Source organism: Chamaea fasciata, unplaced genomic scaffold (genome assembly GCF_029207755.1).
Source record: "Chamaea fasciata isolate MVZ Bird 193981 ecotype frontalis unplaced genomic scaffold, bChaFas1.0.hap1 SCAF_14, whole genome shotgun sequence".
NCBI lineage: Eukaryota > Metazoa > Chordata > Aves > Passeriformes > Sylviidae > Chamaea > Chamaea fasciata.
The window spans coordinates 13,546,112-13,564,870 of record NW_027094099.1 but is presented as its reverse complement, the minus strand read 5'-3'; the positions used below and the strand labels follow the sequence as shown (position 1 = coordinate 13,564,870).

Genomic DNA, 18,759 nt, shown 5'->3' with positions numbered 1-18,759 from the left:
TGAAATTTGTCAGTTTGGATGTAAACTATCATCCTGTTAATTCATCCTTAGCATCTGTGAACCATTTGATGCAGTATTTATTTTTCCTTAAGAGCAATCATGCTGCAGAAGACACGAGAATCCTCTCAGACAAATGTGAGGAAAGGGCACCATCCTAATCTTTAATCTTTGGAGAATGGCTCACAACTGGGATCATGATGGGGGTTTTTTTTTGGCGCTAAAGTGATTTAACTTTGATATTCAGTGATTATGTTTTTGGCCTTTTGAAGACTTAGCACTCACCTCATCACCCCTCCTTGTCTCACGGTGTTAAACCCCATCCTGTGACTTCTCCCAGGGAAGTCGTATTCACCTGACTGAAGTGCTGGACTGGAACCACGCTAAGCACTTTCAGCCCATTTCCACACCTGTGAAATTAGTGTTTTACTACTGTTTACACACAACTGCAGTTACTGCCTTGCTGCTGGGGAGCAGCTGGGGCTGCTGGCAGGCCAGCTGCAGCCTGCCACAGCCACCTCTGGAGAGGAGCGTGTGGAGGGATGACAGAGGATCCAGCCCTACAGTCTCCTAATTGCAGCTGGGATTTTGCAGCTGTGGAGTCACACCATGAGAAATACATTCAAAGCTGCAATTCAGTGAGCATGCTTTTCAGGCCAACAAATTTGCCTTGTGAGCTGGAGAGAAATGGGCTCTACAGACCTACTTTTTTTTTCTTTTTTTCTTTTTTTTTTTTTTTTTTTTTTTTTTTCTTTTTTTTTTTTTGTTCTTTTCCTGGTTACAGTCCCTTTTTTGCTGTCTGTCGCTGGTAATTTTCAGTGCTCAGGAATAGAGATAAGCATCCTTCATGGCATCCTTTGAGGACCACTAAGTAATTGCTTTTCAGGCTGTGAACAGCTTAAAAAAACCCCTATGAATGTTTTGCTCTCTTTGAATCATCATTTTTCCATTTTTCTCAAATGTTTACTGTGCAATCCCAGGCAAGTCATTAAACTGTTTTGTAGTTACTTTAGCCATCTATACAGTGATGGCAGTAACACCTTAAAGAAGCTTTTTGGGTTTAATTTAATGATTATATAATTGTTTGAAATGTCCCAGTGTTAGTCTGAAAAGAGATGCTCCTATTGAAATGGAGATTTCACACTGAAAGTACATTCACTGCACTCTGCAGGAGGATAGGGATGCTTAATTTTTTTAAAGAGGGTAGATCTTTATTTTGGGCATTCAATAATGGCAAAAAATATGACTGGTTTGGTGTACTTTTTCCCTCACTAACAAATTTTTGTGATCAAATTTGCCAACTGCTCAGAAAAATCAACGTATTGGAAAAGTATTTATATTTTTCCCTGGTTATAAACATAATTATATATTAACAAATATTACAACTATTAAAATTATTAAAATTTGTCAATTGTTGTGCAAAAGCAGATCTAGATTTTTTTTTGCTCACATGAGTATATATGAATGACTTCCATGCATTTGTTCCTCCTAATATATGGCTTTATTAATTACACAATGTTAGTGGAATGAAGCTGGTCAAGAAGGGTAGAATAGTGGTCAAAGTTTTAGCTAGATCCTTTCTTGTCGGCAGCAAGTGACATCCCTTGCTTATAAATATTCCAGAAATACAAGAGAAGCCAAAATAATTGGAAACCTTGTACAACCTTTATTCCACCTGATCGGAATGGCCTGCTTGAATTTGCACATTGATTTTTGCAGGGGATATTTCTGTGAGCTTATCTGTATTGACTAAATGTTATACAGTTGAGTCTTTATTCTCTCTTGGGTCTGAGCGGTAGAATTAGCTCAAAGAATGAGGAATGCTGAAGAAATTAAAAAAGGAAAAACACTATTGGGTGTAATCAGAATTATTCTAGAGAATTTTGTTAAGCCTTTTGTTGTTATTTTAAGCAAGCACCTCGCTTGTTTCTCTTTCTACTCCATCTTGAAATGGAGAAAATTTTATTCCTCTGCTTTTTCAATGTGATTCTACTGAGAGAGACACTGTAGTTACATCTGCGTGGAAGACAATATCTTGAAGTTTCCTAGCAGTGACAGAATATTGTATTTTCTGGCAGAGAATTTTGAAAACCTCTTGGTTCCAAGTTGGATCTTAGCACTGTTTTTCCTTAGAGGCAAATGTTGTGCTGCCCTGTAAATGTAGTACATCAGTGCAGTCATCCACCTGTAGCCTAAATTGAGCCTAAATGTGTATTAACAGTTAGAATGTGTTCAGCTCTTCTACACAGATTTGCAAAATATTTTTTCTCTATGAGGAGGTTAAAATGAGTTTTCTTATCTAGAAAAAAACTGTAGCCCTTGGTTGTTGATTTCTATGAAGATAAACAACATGGGCCTATTCTTTGGTTGTTATTTGAGTGTGCTGAGTTGGATCAGCCAGGAGATATAAATTGCTTTTAGTGGCACTGTGTCAATATTTTATCCATGGGCCTTCCAAGTAGGAGAGCTGTGGCTGTAGATTATCCTTCTCTGTGTCTTCTAATAAGTGATGTAGAGGTTGCATTACAGCTCTCTTCTTTTTCCCTTCTCTCCTTGTCTAAATAAGGGGCTCTGTCAGCCTGGTGCTTTGTCATCTACTTTCCCATGAAGTATTTCAATTTTTGATCAGGACCTGATATTCTTAACTCACTGAAAAAGGGCAGTACCACTTATTTGAAAGATTTTTAAACATTTTGCTACCAAAATAGGAGGCTGATCATCAATTTTCTTCATAGGTGTCTTCATGATTATCCACCCATCCCCATATATTCACATATATACATTTTGTACCCCCTTAAAAGATGATTTTTCTATTATGTTACATTAAAAACAAGTGTGTAGAGGGGCTGGCAGGGAAGAGCTAAGGCAAAAAAGCCCAAAATGTTTGGATAAAGTACTGTATCCTCCATTCTGGAGAATTGTGCTGATATCTTCTGATGCTTCAAGCTTCCTGATTCATATTAAGGAGAGAGTTAAAAATGAATGCTAAGGACCATAAATTAGTTGACCCAATCTATATATTTTTTTTTTTTTCAGGAAGCTAGTTAAGAATTTCCTGACTTTGGAAGATGCTGAGTGCTTGCAACTCTATTGAACTTCAATAGGCTATGATGAATAGCTCCATATTTTGAAAAATCAGGTCATTTATTTCAGTATTCAAGTAACTTCACTTTACAAATCTGTTTCAAGAGGGAATTTTTTGATCGTACTAGTCCCCAATTAAAATTTGTCAATTGCTATGCAAAAGAAGCTTAGATTTTTTGCTCACATGAGTATATATGAACCATTTCCATGCATTTGTTCCTAGCTAGTGCCCCAGTTTTTCTTTACTAGAAATTTCCAGCAAGGCTTGGACTGTTAATATGTTCAGCAAGGTACCCATTGCAAGTCTCTCAGCTCCCCTGAGATTGTGGTAGCACCTCTTAGGAATTTTAAATCTTTCAGTGCATCCTGAATTCTCAGTGCCAGCTTTACTTAGCACTTAAATGAGCTCTCTTAAAACTTTGTCCAAGTCTTGCTGGGGTGGTTGGTTTTTTTTTTTTTTTTCTTTTTTTTAATCTCTGACAGGAATTCTTTCTGCTGCTGCTTGTTATACGTGTACATTAAATTTTTTTTCCTGACTGTTTTGCAGTGTTCTGCAAGCCCATCAGGTTTCTCTAGTGGATACTTTATTTTAATAAGTGTGTATTGAATGCTTCGTTTAACTTTACTGTTTTGAAGTGCCCAGAGACACCATGCTTGGATGAGCAGTTATGTAAGTGCAATTTGTTGTGGATTTTTTTAGTATCAGAATTAGGATTCAGCTGAGGTTTGAAGGCTCACAGTGCATGTGTGTGGGGGAAAGTAAACAAATATAGGAGAGTTTAGTGCATCTACACACAGAACCCTGAACTGCTTTTCTTCCCTGTGACTGCTCTGCTCGCTGCTGCTCAGTCCCCCAATTGCCCTTCCAGCAGCGCTGCAGTGCCTGTTGCCTGAGGTCTGAGGATGCACTGAAGGATTAGACTGGTGCTAGCAGAGAGATGAATTTGTTTTGCAGAGAATTCCAGATGCAGAACTGTTCTCTCTTTGTGTCTCCTCGCCATTACAATTATTCGATAATTATTGTTTGCGTGCCCGCCCTGGTGAACGATTGCTTTATTGGTAACACTTTGCTGTCTGCAGGCTGGGTGGGTGGCCCTTGTGGTAGTTGCCAGATTTTATACAGGGACAATCCAAATCCATAATTTTTCTGGCATTTCTAAAACGCATTGTTTCCTTTGCCTGGAGGATGTTCCTGGGCACTAGAGGAGTTCAATCTTTCCTCTGTTACTCTTTACCCGAGACACTTACTCTTTACCTGAGAAGGGATCTAGTAGGGGAGATGGTGCACATATTTTTGAGCAGAAAGCTCCAAAAAGGAGTGACGATTTTCTTTTAATTATTACTTTTTTAGTTTATTTTTTTTCCAGTAGCTTCAATGACTTATTAAACCACTCTCTATGCATCATTTTCTAGCTACTGCAAGAAGCAGTCTCCAGTTATGGTAGTGATGGTATTTTTAACTCACGGCTCAAGTCCTTCAAAGCCTTCATGGTCTCCAGGAATGTGTGAGGGAATCAGGCACAGAGTTACCCAAGAGCTCACAACACTGGAGAGAAATATTGTATAGGAGTAGGAAGATACAATGTGCTGGCAAAGAAAGAATTCAAAGATATATATGTCTGGTAAAATGGAAAATAACCACATCTTTTCAAGGGCAGATGAAATATATAACCAAAAAAAAAAAAAAGAAAAAGAAAAGAAAAAAAAAGAAAAGGTGTTTTCATTAGTTTTTTTTTTGGGGGGGGTTGATTTTTTTTTCTGGTGGTGTGGTGTATGTTGTTGGTTGTTTTGTTATGTTTTTTTTTTCTGTTTTCATAGAACCATTTGGGTTGGAAAGGTCCTTAAGACCATCTATTTCCAGGTTGCATGTTTTAAAATGGAAGCTGGATTGCAATAGGTCAGATCCATAAATATTGTTCACCTGCACAGAGGGGAACATTTATTGCAAAGAAAGCAAATGGTGCTTTATAGGAATTCCTGGTTTCTCTATGGAATTCACAGGCCGAGTTAGAAATCCCGTGTCACAAAGGAGAAATATAAAAAGGCTGGATTCATATGTATCATTGCTGAGTAACCTGTGAGGAAATATTACTATATTGCAGAGAGATATTTGCTGTGCAAGTAGCCTGTGAGGTTAGTAGAGGCCAAGTCCCAAAATGCTGTAGCCTCCTATAATGGGAATTTCCAGTGATGTTGAAGATATAGCTATATAATATCTTCATAATCATATTGAGTTTACAACAATTGGGAAAAAAAGGTGGAGTGGAGGTGGGAAAAAGAGGGGAAACCCTTCTAGGATGAGCAACAAACACAATACAGTGTTATCTTCCTTAGCCAGCCCACTGCCTTGCAAAGGAATGAGTTAGCAAACTTTGTACTTGGGTTTGTGTTATTTTGTAAGCCACAAATCAGCATATTTCAGTTAATTCTTCTTTTTCAGAACTATAATTTACTAATGGAGGAATTATGTCAGCCTGTGGACAGTTCTGCTGTAAATCACAGCAGCTTCTTGAGCATTGAGGACACTTTTTGTGCTCCTACACTGAGATGAGTGACTTGGCAACACAGTAAACCCATCCTGTGCCAGGTCTTTCTTAGAGAAGAGAAACAGCATCTTTTTTGACCAATGGGATTTAATACTGAAGGATTAATATGTGAGCCTACTTAGCATTATAGGGGACAGCCAACACTGCCTAATCTAGATCAGCTGTGTTTTAAATACTTTCTTGTAAAGTTTATAATTAACTTCTCTTCAGAAATCAACTGAACAAATTTGGCAAAACAACCTTTCAACCTCCTACGGGGCCAAAAATATATGTGCTGAAAAGCATCTTCTTTTGGAACACCACCACCTCATTGTCATGCAGGTGTGACTTGAGGAGCTTTATCCCTGCTGCTTGTTTTTATTGAAGATGGCTGAGGTGGCGAAGAATGGGACATACTGCACCTCAGCTGGGGAGGAGTGGCTTCAGGCTTCGTCACCTTCATCTCTCTGAGGTCTTCTTGGCTTCTTTCTCTTTTTTCCTTTCTCCTTTCTTCTTTGCCGACAGGTCACTGTCCTGCTTTTCTATGAGGTGTCAGCTAGCTGTAACAAGCCTGATTCCCATACAAAGCTTTGCAGGTGCCAGGGTAGCACCTCCTGGACTGCTTGGCTAAGGATGCATTGTAGAAAAAACTATTGGAGGTCTGAAGCCGCTGGAGTACATTGTTTTTCTTTTTTTACTTTTTTTTTTTTTTTCCTGGGCTTCCACACACCTTCCTTGCGATTATCACTTAATTCTATGATGTCACACTTTGTCCTTCTGTATTGTTTGTTTTGGTTAAAGTTTTAGAACAATCATCTGCAAATTGCAATTCTTAGTGCTCGTTTGTATGCAGAGATTGCACTGATTTAACTAACAGATTTTTAAACCAACTCCGTTAATTCGATGCAACCCATATGTGTGCAATTAACTTAAGTCAGTTAAGAATCCTCTTCAGCTCTATGGATACAAGCCACATTTTAAAATAGGAAAGGATACAGGAATTAGAAACAGGCTAAGGGACATAAATTTAAAAGTAAAGTTTTAGTTAATGTGATATGCTTTCATCAGCTGTCAGGTTCTATTCCTAGTTTTTCATTGATTTACTGGCTTCACTTCTCAATATCCCTGCCTGCAAAATTAGGATTTGCTGACATTGCTTGTAGGAGAATATAAGTGGGGCTGTTTGGGATAATGATTTTCAGGTTTTTTTTTTTCTTTTGGTTTTTTTTCCCTCCATGGAAAGCTTAAGCTTTTCTATGAATAATGGATAATCAAAACTGGAGCCAAATCTTCCAATTTAAAAACAGTACTTCCATTTAGAAGTGTCATCACGGTGCCATTTGGGAGTTGTTTGGCTGCCCTTGTCCAGGCTCCTCCAGCCGAACTACAACTCCCATGTTGCATCATGATCCTGCATCTCACTGAGTTGCTGTCACAGAGTCTTGATGCTGCATTTAGGGAAAATGTGCCCCCTCAAGGAGACGTTCTGAAAGAGAGGAACAGGTGCCTAAGAAACCTCAAATTCATGTTTTCTGAGACACCTCATTAACAGGTTCTGATGTTTTGGATAGTAAAATTTGGAGTTTTGACAGAAAATTCAGAGTTTTCTGGGGAATTTGTGTTGAATTGGTGAGGAAAATCAATACTTTATGCAAAAAGTCAATACTTGTTATAAGAGCTGAAAAGTGAAATTTCCACCCAAAACCAGTGTCTAAGCATGCTGTTCTAAGTCTTTTTTATTGAATAAATTATCCTCAGAAAAGAGTCTTGAGATGACCCCATGTTGTGGATGATAACCCAATTTTCATTTCTTCCCTGAATCCTTATTTGCTCCTTCATAAAATAGCACAAAACTTTCACTACTTGAACTTTTCTCATAGATGACAGTGCAAAGTGTGGGCAACTGCAGGTGAATGAATTATCTGGTATTTAATGATTACTGCTATTACAAAAAGACAAAATAGTAATGAGCTGGGCATCCTTTGGTGTGGAACTGGGAGGGAGGCTGGCTCATCCCTGACAATGCTGTTTGCTCACCTTTCCAGGAGATCAGGTGAACTCCTTGTCTTATTTGATTATGACATTGGCAGCATTAGCCGGGGTGAGGCAGATCTCGTTCTGCACCTCCAAGTGATTTGTGACCAAGTGTGACTTAATGAATTGTGTCCACAGAGAGAAAAGGAGCTCTTCTATCAGAGCCAGCTGAGGAAGGCTAGAGATTCAGTACATGCATGGAACAGGAAAAGCACAGATTGCATCATTTATCTTGGGAAGCAAGGAATTGCCCATTGTGACAAAATCAGTCGGACGCAGCGAGTAAAACGCTGAGGGCTCATTAAGCTAATTAGTATCAGTGCTCAGCTGTAGGGGGGCAGGAGAAAACTGGCAGAGTGATATCTCAGGATAGCGTTTGTCCAGGAGGAAGAATCATAGATTATCAGTCAGTGCTGGGAGGGCAGGGTGGTGCAGCAGCCACGGGCTGAAATGAGACAGGTCATTTCCTTGGCACCCCTAAATTGGTTGGCACCCAGGGAGCACAAGTGGCACTCAGGACTTGAGTCTGGCATTGTGTGTGTGTGTAAGGTGCCATAAAAAAAAAGAGAAGAGAGTAGTAAAAAATTTCCACCTAAAGTCTTGGTGGTAAAATAAATAGACAGCATTTCACAGTGCAATTGAAAAAACACCATTGTTTGGTACTTTTTTGGGATCTCTTAGGAGAAGCTGACTTTTTGGCCTTGTTTTTTATCATATGGCCAGTTAAACAGGGCCAGCCTGCCTTGGTGCTCCAGTGCTAACTGTAGTCTTTAATCTTGATAAAAACCAGTTTGGTAGAAAGGTGTGGTGCAGGTGAGGTTTGAGGACAATTAGCATTGCAGTAGATCAAGTAAGGATGGGAGTGTGATTAGGACATAAGAATGAAATACACACTTGAAGAAAAGAAATATGGAATAGGGATTGTAGCTCCTGGACTCTCATCTGTTTTGGTTATGTTGAGAAGGTAAACTGCTCTTGAGCCTGGTTCTATTGTACGCATTTTAGCATTCATGTTGCAGTCAGAAGGAAAGAGAAGGATAGGAAATATGTTGTTGACAGCAGCAATGTTGGTGACAACTGTTTCATTGTAAAGCCTCCAAAATTTACATTGTTTTGGTGATATTCCATTTCTGGAATAATCATTGGCATCACAGGGTCGTATCAGGATGCAATGTAGCCATTATGATTTCAGCCCATGGACTTGAACAAAGCCAGAGTCAAAGCCAGAAAATAATGGTTATGTTTCTGACCCCCTCCAGTACAATACGAAGGAGAGCTTTGCGGCTGCTTCCTCACATCACTGAGTCTCGATCTCTAGAAAGATTCAAAATGGAGATAAATAAAGGATTTTCTATCCATCTTATTTTTTTTTTCTCCCTGTTGCTCTGAGTAATCTGAATGGCAGGGCCATAACAACTTAATACAAATATTTCAGTTTTCATCCTAGGCTGCTGTTATTTATAAAGTCCAGCATGCTGTGTCTGGTTGAAGCTGCCTCATGCTGTTCAATGGCATCTTGATGTTTACTTGTGCCTGCTGCCTTTTATACTCTCATCCTACACTGGTACTGCTGTCTGCTTTTAAGATGCACAGTGAATGGTGATGCTTCTCTCTACATATCAAACATGATGCATCCCTTTAGATTTTATATTTCCCTGTGCCCCAGGTGCTGTTATTATCAGTCCTGACATCATTCATTCAATATGATGGCTCCTGTCTTTCCTTTTATCTGTTATGGACAGGAGACTGGGAAACATTTTATCTTCCAAGCACAGCAACATATTTTCTTTAAAAAGTGACTTTTCTCTCTCTCCATTTCATTCTTTCTTGTCTAATATCTTGTGTATTATTCTTGTCCCCAATCTCTTTACTACACAACCCTGTTCAGCTTTGTTTTTCCAGTGTTTTCTGTGTTTCTCATCCCCTGCCATTTTTGTACCTTTGTGGGACACAGGCTTATTGCAGTCAACTGAAATGTTCCATTGACCTTACCAAGCCTCATGTTAGGACCAGGTAGGATCTCTCCATCCATACACATAGCTTGTGCAGAGTTTTGCGCAGTCTCTGAGGTTACTTTGCTCGCAAAGCCAAAATGTCTTGGCTATATAAAAGTAGAGGAGGAGGAGGGAGGACTATAACAAACAGATCAGGCTTTTGAACAAGAGAATCAAAGTTTAATTATTTGAGATATCTCTGGGTAATGCACTTGGGTCAAAGTTATGTAGCAATTAGAAGAATTTCAGGTACTTTATACAGAGCCACAGAAATGTTTTTTATTGGAATTTTTTTCTGGCAGTTGTTTTTGCAAGCTGCCACTAGTTCCATCCAAGGTGGCATGTGGTCTTGCTAATGCTAGAAGAGAAAAGACATGTAAAGCATTTAAAGGAAATATAATAGCTTGGAATTGTGTTGTAAGAAAGACCTTTGATTTGAGTAGTGAATTTCATTAAATCTTGCCGAACATTCAAAGCCAGTCTCAGCTCTTCAGTCCCTTTATTTGCTATCAGCATTTGAAATCAGCTTCATATTTTACCTTCACCCTTGGCTGCAGAGCATATCGGGCAAAACTATTATCTGTGTATGTCATCACTGTTAGGAAAGAGAGAGAAGGAATGAAGGGATAAGGAGAAACAGGACTAGCAGGGAATTGGCATGTCCAAAAGTAAACAGATTTTAACAGAATGAAGGAAGGACAGAGCAGGGTGGGAAAAATCTGCTTCTTGTAATTAAATTTGAGTTCTGCATGTCCTTCAGAGCTGTGGGTACAGCCAAGCTGAGGGCTAATATTTAAAGCTTTAGATGAGCAGAGATGTTAATCTTTGAAGGGAAAAAGCTGAATTTAGTCTCCTAGCTCTTGGCTTTATGTAGAGATGTTACCTCCTTTCCAAACAGTTCATAAGGACTTCCAAATTATAGTTTGGAGTTCGATTACACTTCTTAAACTAATACTAAGCAGAGCAGCACCTATGAATTGCAGAGCTGTTTTGGATTGTCTTGTCATTGTCACCCCTGAAAAAAGTCACAATTTGTGTCAGAGCAATGGAATTAGTAAATTGCATTATGGACTTGATTAGGAGTTCTTCTTATGTGACAGATCATAGGATTTCTTTAGAATTGCTGAAGGAATAATGACCCTTTCTAGAAGCTTTTAGTTTAGTCTAAAAAATAAAAATTGAGCTTGGCAGTGGTTTAATATTAGTCTCTGTATTTACTGAATTCTTTTAGCAGTAATTTTCAGCTGTCATATTTCTATTCCACTGCTTTTGTTTCTCCCTTTATGTTGGACTCGTCCAGTGTGTACCAAAGCATTTTAGCAGAGGTAAATGTGGGTGGTTTGAGCAGAAATAACTACTGTCAATTCTCACAGGAAAGGGGAGTATAGTAGGTTTGGGCTGTGACCAATGACGGTGTTGAAAAACTATTTCTGTAGGTCTGAAACAATGAGACTCCCTTCTGTTTTTTCATCTTGATATTAAATTAAAACATCAGAATACAAGTCCATCTATCATTCTTTCCTTCAGAATGAAAATTCTGTTGCTATTCCAAATTAATTTTTCTCCTTGGTATAATTGCGATGGAGGAATACATCACAGCCTTATGTCAAGGAAGCATTTGAGTTTTATTTTTTTTCCTGGTCACGTTGGAGAAAGATGAGTTTCTTCATGCAGTTCTGTGGCATTGTACCTATTGAAGGAAAACTGTGTAGGCACACAAATTCTTGGCAGAAATACAGCTGCTAATCTCAGCTGAGCAGCTGTTGTCCTGAAGATCAGGAGAGGTGAGCCTAAAGGTAACTTTATCCAAAGAGCCCTTAAGAAACACAACAGAAACTGTCATGTTTCTGTGCAGAATTTTTGGCAGAAGCCTCCCTGCAACATTTTCTGATTTCCCAAGTGTTAGCTATTGCTAGTGTTTTCTGATTTGCTGAGTGAGTAACATGGGAAGTATGGATTATGAGGAAATAAGGGAATACAGATAACTGAAACTAGAGTAAATTTGGAATGGATCTTGTGGTGTTGCCAGAAATCCCAAGATGTCATTAAAGACTGTGTTTTCCTGCATTAAAGATGTATGAAGTATTCTTAGTGACTCATTATTTCTTTGTCTTCCATTTTTAACCAGGAATAGCAGGGAATTTTAACAGGACTGGCAGGGAATTATCCATTATTCCCACCTATTAAAAAACCCCACATTATTCCTGCCTTACAACCCTTTTTTTTCAAGCATTTTGCAAGGCATTGATTATGCCCAAGATGCCACATGCAGCACACCCTGCTCTATCAATACAACAGCAGAACCCATCTTTATTGGTACATTTATGTTTTAATTTGTTTTAAGAGTTTGGCACAGCAAAGCTGGATGCAACTCCATAGCTACAAGTTCATCCAACATTTAGGATATTTTAACTTTTTTGAAGAAGCATCCCAACTTAACAGTGCCACCAGAAGCATTCTAGTGGATATTTTGGAGATGATGAGGATGTGCTACAGTATCTCATACGCTGGAGGGGAGAATTCCTGAATTCTATTACCACACCATGATTTGAAAATTATCAACCAAATTACAGCAAGTCCTTTGAAGAGTGTAAGGCTCTGATCTACACAGTCACTAACAAGGGAGATGAGTTGAATTTTTCAAAATTGCACAGTGCTGTACTGCTCCACATAGGCAAGTATCCTGCACAATCTTCCACTGATCATTGAGTCAGTAAGAGAACAAGTTGTAACTAACTAAGGGAAACGTTTCCTCAGTGCAGATCTGGGATTCTTATTTAGCTCTTTATCCAGCCTTTGCAGTGAATTTGGGTAATTGTTCTACATAATGCTCTAGCAGGGATCATGATCTCCTTGATGGGCTTTAGATAGAGACATTTCTTGCTAGTAGAGAAGCTTAAATGAGACACCCAGCTCATCTCATTTAAGTACATTCATGTTTCATACTGGTCAATGAGATTTGAGTGCCTGTCTTCAATTAGAATGACTAGAAGTTGGATGTGCTTGTTTGCTCTGGGGGTTATGAGAAGCCTGTGCTCTATGCAAGCTGCGTGAATTTCATAGCACAGAATTTAGAATGTTTCAGAAGATTTTTTTCTAAATGGTCTTTTGATTTGTGCCTTCTTAGGTAAGTGAAAAACTGCATTTATTTGCAGGACAGCAATGATGTGACCCTTAGAAGGAAAGGAAATTGTAAAATTAATATACTATAAGAACATGAAAATTAGAATATGGATTATTGGTTCCTTCCAGCCCATTATTTCTGTGTTCTGTTGACATTCCCTGTCCTTGTACCACGGCTTGCCAGGATTGGAAATGCTTTGGATTCAGCTGTTGCTTTGCCAGTTTGTGATGTGTTGCTTCCTGATTTCAGCCTTCGTTGTTCACTGAGTGGAGATGATCTCAACAGGCAGTGGCTGACCCCAAGTCCCCAGCTGCATCCAACAATTTACCACACCAAAGGTCTCCTCTATTACCTGAGCAGCATTGGCAGGGCTCCTCTGGTGAGTCTCATCCAGGCTCTTTTGTGTGATTCTGTGAATGGATTGATTATTGCACTTGTGTGAACAGTCTTGTCACACAGCTGGAGTGGTTTGGGAGCATCACGTCCTGTTACATCCTTTCATCTTGTGGAATTGTTTTGAAAGTCTTGAATATTTATCACTTATTGGATGTTCTAACCAGCAACTCCAAATTTCAGAATCTCTGTATACCTGGAATAAAAATGAGAAAATTAATTTCTTAAAGCTCTTTATATCCTCAAAGTACTCCAGCTAAGCTAAATATTATGAGTAGGTTATTGCTATCTTGATGGAAGCTTTAGGAGAAATTCCAAAAAGATTTAGTCTAAGTGGACTGTGCTAAAGCCCATGCAATCACAAAAACAGAGGGAGCAACCCTCAAAGTGTGTAAACTTCCCTGCTGTTTTGGTAGTAGGAAAAAAAAGACGGAGTTTGGGGGCTACCAGAAATTCATGAGATGGGTCTGGGATCCACCCCATCTGCTCAGTTGCCCAGCAAAAGAGAGTTCTGAGACCCCAGGAGGAAAACCACAAGGAGCTTCAAATGTTGACAGATGTGGATACACGGACTGGTAGGTTGTTGGTGATAGCTACAGCCAGACAGGAGGTGCCCAAATGCACCACAGTCCCTCTGGATTTTGTGAGAAAAGACCCAAACAAGGTGAAAATGTCTATGAGCTTCTCTAAGAGAATTCTTGCAGTAATTTAGTTTTTGTCTAAGCTGACAGCCCTGAAATTTATCTCTGTAGGCTGAGGAGTATTGTTGAAACTCAGCTCAGAGTTGCAAATTGAGTCACCAACATTTTCCTTTAGTTCAGAGCAGTGTGGGATGAGTCTTGTTTTACCCTGTAATTTGATGTCTGGCCTCTTTTAATACATGACCCTCCTTGTCATATTCAGGTGCATAAAGTTGAATACTCAGTACAAGTTTTCATCATTGTTGAGTGAAGGGAGACTATTGATCCTACCATCTCCCTCACTCACAGACTGCATGTCAGACTTCATAAACTGATTTTTCTTTGCCTTTGAAGAATACATTGATTTTAGTTTATACATCCTCGAAAATGCCTTTTCCCTCCTTCAGAATAGAGTTTGGGGTTTTGAGATGTTATTTGTTTGTTTTTTTTATTGAGTTTTCTTTTAACCTCTAAGATCCCATGGAGCCAAGTTCACTGATAGCCAAATGATTTCTGTGAACTGATTTGGTTTAATTTATCCTAGGGATGTGCAAGCAGTTTCTTCAAAGCAAAGAAAAGCTGCTTGAAGGAAAAAAGCAAAGAATTTTAGCAGCCCTTCAAACCAAGTGCCCTTTAATTCTTTAGTTATCAAGCAAACAGCCTGTTAAATAATGGGGGATTTTTGCTTACCTTGTTGCCTGTGGGAACCCCAATGAGACCAAGAGACTGGGTGCACTGGGAGAGTCTCACTGCCGAGAGTCTCATTTCTAGTGAAGAACAGGATGCTCTAAAAGGGGAAAGGAACTTCCAATGGACCAGAAGGCTCTGAGCAGAGTTTGCTGCCTCTCAAAGGCATTATATCAAGCTTGGAAACAAGCACAGCCTGCAAGAATGTACTCATTGAGAGGAAAAAAAAAAACCTTAGCATGTCTACCCCCAAACTGACATTTAATGTCCTGTCACAATGTTATTAAGAAAGAGACTTGACACAAAGAAGAGAAGAACTTTCAAAATGTTCTGTTTTCCTACAGCTTTTCTTGCTTTCCACTTTATAGATTTCTTTTATTTTAAAAGGTACCTGGTTCTGTGACTCATAAGAAGGATTGTTTTTGAGCTAGAAGGCAGTCCTTTCCTTTAGGATGATCAGTGCTGGCAAATAACTTTAAATAGATTTAAAAATTGTGCATGTCTTTGAGTCATATCCCAGTGAGTGCAAGCTTGGGAGTCTGACTGGTTTGTGTGTCTCAGTGTCCCAGCCATATGGTAGGACAGGCTAAAGTTGCCAAGTTTGCTCGGTGTTTGCCCAGACATATCCCAGGAAGAATTCTGTGTTGGGTGCTCAGACTCCAGAATATCTCTTAGCCTTGGCTGAATGGTGAGACATAAGCTACCCTGTGGTGTGAAAATCAGACAGAAGGGTGTGCTATAGAGAATAATTGAGTATAAACATTGGGAGTGACTGCAATATCCAGTCAAATTAATTAAAATGTACTGCTATACAACTTGAAAATAGAATCAAAGTGTTTTCAGTGGCACTGTCACTTCTACTGTGGAAGCTGGTGACACCCAGTGAAAGATTCCATGGCCTGAACCAGCTGACAAATTACAGAACCTGGCTTTGGTGATCCTTTACCAGTAAAGAAGTCTCAATCCAGATCTGTCACTAAGGACCTGTCTGCAGGCTTCTTGAGGTGCACAGTTATAAACCTACTTATCAGGCAGCCCCACTCTCTGATCATCCCTGTGTGGTTTCTGATAAATAATATTTTAGGCAGATAATATATTGTCTTTTGTGTGTTGTAATTCTGTAAATTGGCAGGTAATTGATACTCAGTTGAGCTGAGTTCTCTGCCTTGAGATCAGACAAAAGCTGTAAAATCCTCTTTGATATTCATAGAAATACATTCTGGGTGGTAACTGTGGTTAACCTAAGCTATGGCTGTGTATTGCTGATAGCTGAGATGAAACACTAGCTGGAGCAATGGCTGTCATTAAGAGAATTAATAAATGCAGCCCTTTGGAAGGAGACATTCCAGGATAATTGTGTGTGGATCAGGGCTGTTGCTGGGTAGGTGGCTGTTCACATCCTCCAGGTGTGGAACCTGCAGGCCCTCAGCCCCACAAAAAGGTCTGGAAGTGAGTGGTCGTGTGGGAAGGGAAGCTGACAGGACAGAAACCCGGAAGCAGCAGCAGCATGTAAGTTTTGGGATGTGTACAATTGTCCCTCTGACTGGTTGTTATGTGTGCCTCAGCCTCTCCAGTGTCAGAGAAACTGAAGGAACATACGTGCTCAATTCCCAGATAAATAAACTCCCTGATGTGCTGCAGCTAAACTTAGTTACTGTGGAGCTGGTAAATAAACAAGCTAGGGTAAGTCTTGCCCTAACAGTTGGTAGAAGAAGCTCATGTTCTCCATCTGTTTCTCCCCTCTTGTGCATGTATTTAGGTAAGAATATGGGTGGGAGTGTTGATCTGCTGGAGAGTAGGAAGGCTCTGCAGAGGGACAGGTTGACAGTTAGTGCATGTCAGTCTCTTCTCCCAAGCAACAATTGACAGGACAAGAGGATATGGCCTCAAGTTGTGCCAGGGGAGGTTTAGGTTGAATATGAGGAAGAAATTCCTTCTCTGAAGAGTTATCAATCATTGGAAAAGGCTGCCCAGAGCAGTGGTGGAGTCACCATCCTGGAGGTATTTAAAAGACATGCAGTTGTGGCACTTGGGGACAGGGTTTCGTGGTGGATATAGCAGTGCTGGGTTAATGATTGGACTTGATGATTTTAGAGATATTTTCCAACCTAAACGATTCTATGATTCTATTTTTTGCACCCCATATTTCTCCCCCATCTCTACATGGATCCATAATTTTTCTCTACCTTCCTACACATATTCATTTGTCTCTAACATAAGTCCTGGAAAATTGTTTCAATGAAATCTTGAAGCTCCTTTGTACTCTACAGTGCGTGCTGTCGGTTTAAAATGAAATAATTCCTTCTCTTTAGAGATTCTTATATTATCATTGGCAGACTTCTGAATATTCCTGATTAAGACATGGAGAATATATGTAACAGCCATGTGTACATCGACTTCAAATCTCAGAGGGCACTGAGATTGATTATTCTTTAAGACCTGGGTCAATATTTACCTCTCGGGTCATTAAATTGTGATTTTCATTTCCATGGAAATCAATATCTGCCTATAAAGGCAATCAAAACTTCCGCTAAAATGGGGAATGTGCCTTGTGTCTCGTTTATATGACAGCTGACACGAGAGATGGATTGGATAGACAGGTAGATTAGTGTGGAATGAGATTATTTGCCTTGAATGTGGGTCATTTTCTGTGCTTGACTTGCAGGAATTCGTGCAGAGGTCTGACAATACAATCGCACAATTATATTTTCCTGAAAATTGTGTAGCATGGGTTTTTAATTTAAAGATGACAAAGCAATGATTAATTGCTTGGAAAGGCATAGGTTTCAAATCTCACGAGGACAAAGCTGGAGTTTAGGAGTTTAGAAGTAGAAAGAGCCTGACAAATTGCTCCGTTGTGGTATCAGGAGTTCTCATGAACCCTTAGGTTCCTGAGTTGCCATGGATTCTTGCACAGGTGTCATGTTTATTTCTGCTGCAGACAGAAGTGCACTGGACTTGACTCTGGACCCCTGAGATCATGTCAGATCAAATAAATAAAGCAAGATACAAGTGACTAATGAAGTCTGACACAGGTCAAAGGCATGGCCCAGAGTTTAAGCTACTCTGAAGAGAGCTGGAAAAAAAACCATTAACACCTCCCTGCCACAGTCCAATAGTGCTTATTATGAAGGACCAAGAAACCTTTCCAATGTTCAGCATTTTGCCCTGTTTTTTCCTCTCTCTAGGTCTTCTGTGACTACCATGGGCACTCCCAGAAAAAGAATGTGTTTCTCTATGGCTGCAGCATTAAAGAGACCTTGTGGCAAGCAGGCTGCATGGTTGACACAGCAGTTGTCACAGAAGATGTTGGCTACAGGGTAGGTCCTCTTGGTTCCTTCCTTAACTAGCAGCTTGTGTGTGGTTATATATTTAAAATATTTAAGATAAGGTCACCTCAGAAATTTTGGTGATAGGCTACAAACTTTCCTTACTCCAGAGGAATAATGGTCCAGAAAATTTCGAGTCACATGTTATATCCTCATGCACCAGATATTAGGGACCTGTCTACTGACAGTGTGTTTGCTATTTATTTCATTTCAGTAAAATTGTGGACTATAACATTTGGCAACAGGATAATAGGACAGACATATTTTTGTGTGTTTTGTAATCTCTAAATATACATACAATTTTTTCCTCACCATCCTACCCATAATATGGAAATAAATGGGAATTATGTAATGTTAACTGAGAGGATGATGGTGTCCCACAGTCCTACTCAATTGAATTTCTTCGTCACAAAATGCTCCTGGTCCCACTGAAAACATGAGATAATTCAATGGATTCCAAACAAATCTATCATAGTGAAGCTATCTCCAGAACAAATGCTTGGTGTCATACCTCGGATTTTTCATTTTTTTTTTAAATTAGAACAAATTCTAAAATCTCTTTTATTTCTACTTCATGGGAATGTCTTGTTCATCAAACTCTTCTTTGGATTTCTAGATTTCCTGCCCATCTCTCTCTCTTTCTCTCTCTCTCTCTCTCTTTTTTTTTTTTTCTTTTTGTATCTGTTTAACTGATATTTTCCTATTAAATAACTTTTTTCAGAAAAAAATTTTATAAGGTCCATTTCTAGTCTTAAAAAATGTTAATTTCACAAAACATAATTGTGGCCTTAAACTGAGTATAGAGTTACAGCTTGGATCACTCAAACCTGAAAGAGACTAAAAAGTCTTTGTCAGTTTATGCCTCTGTATAACTCTTGTAACTTCAGCATACTCAATATCCTTCCATGAGAT

At 39.3% G+C, this 18,759-nt stretch overlaps 1 protein-coding gene across 2 annotated transcripts in view; it reads left to right on the top strand.

Moving 5' to 3' along the window:
• AGBL1 (AGBL carboxypeptidase 1) overlaps positions 1 to 18,759 on the top strand; it is a 265,166-nt gene that overhangs the window by 124,654 nt on the left and 121,753 nt on the right. For both annotated transcript variants that reach the window (XM_066196254.1, XM_066196253.1), the window contains exons 19-20: positions 13,008 to 13,137; positions 17,707 to 17,838. In XM_066196254.1, the coding sequence (XP_066052351.1) occupies positions 13,008 to 13,137; positions 17,707 to 17,838 (262 nt within the window). The remainder of the gene's footprint in view (positions 1 to 13,007; positions 13,138 to 17,706; positions 17,839 to 18,759) is intronic.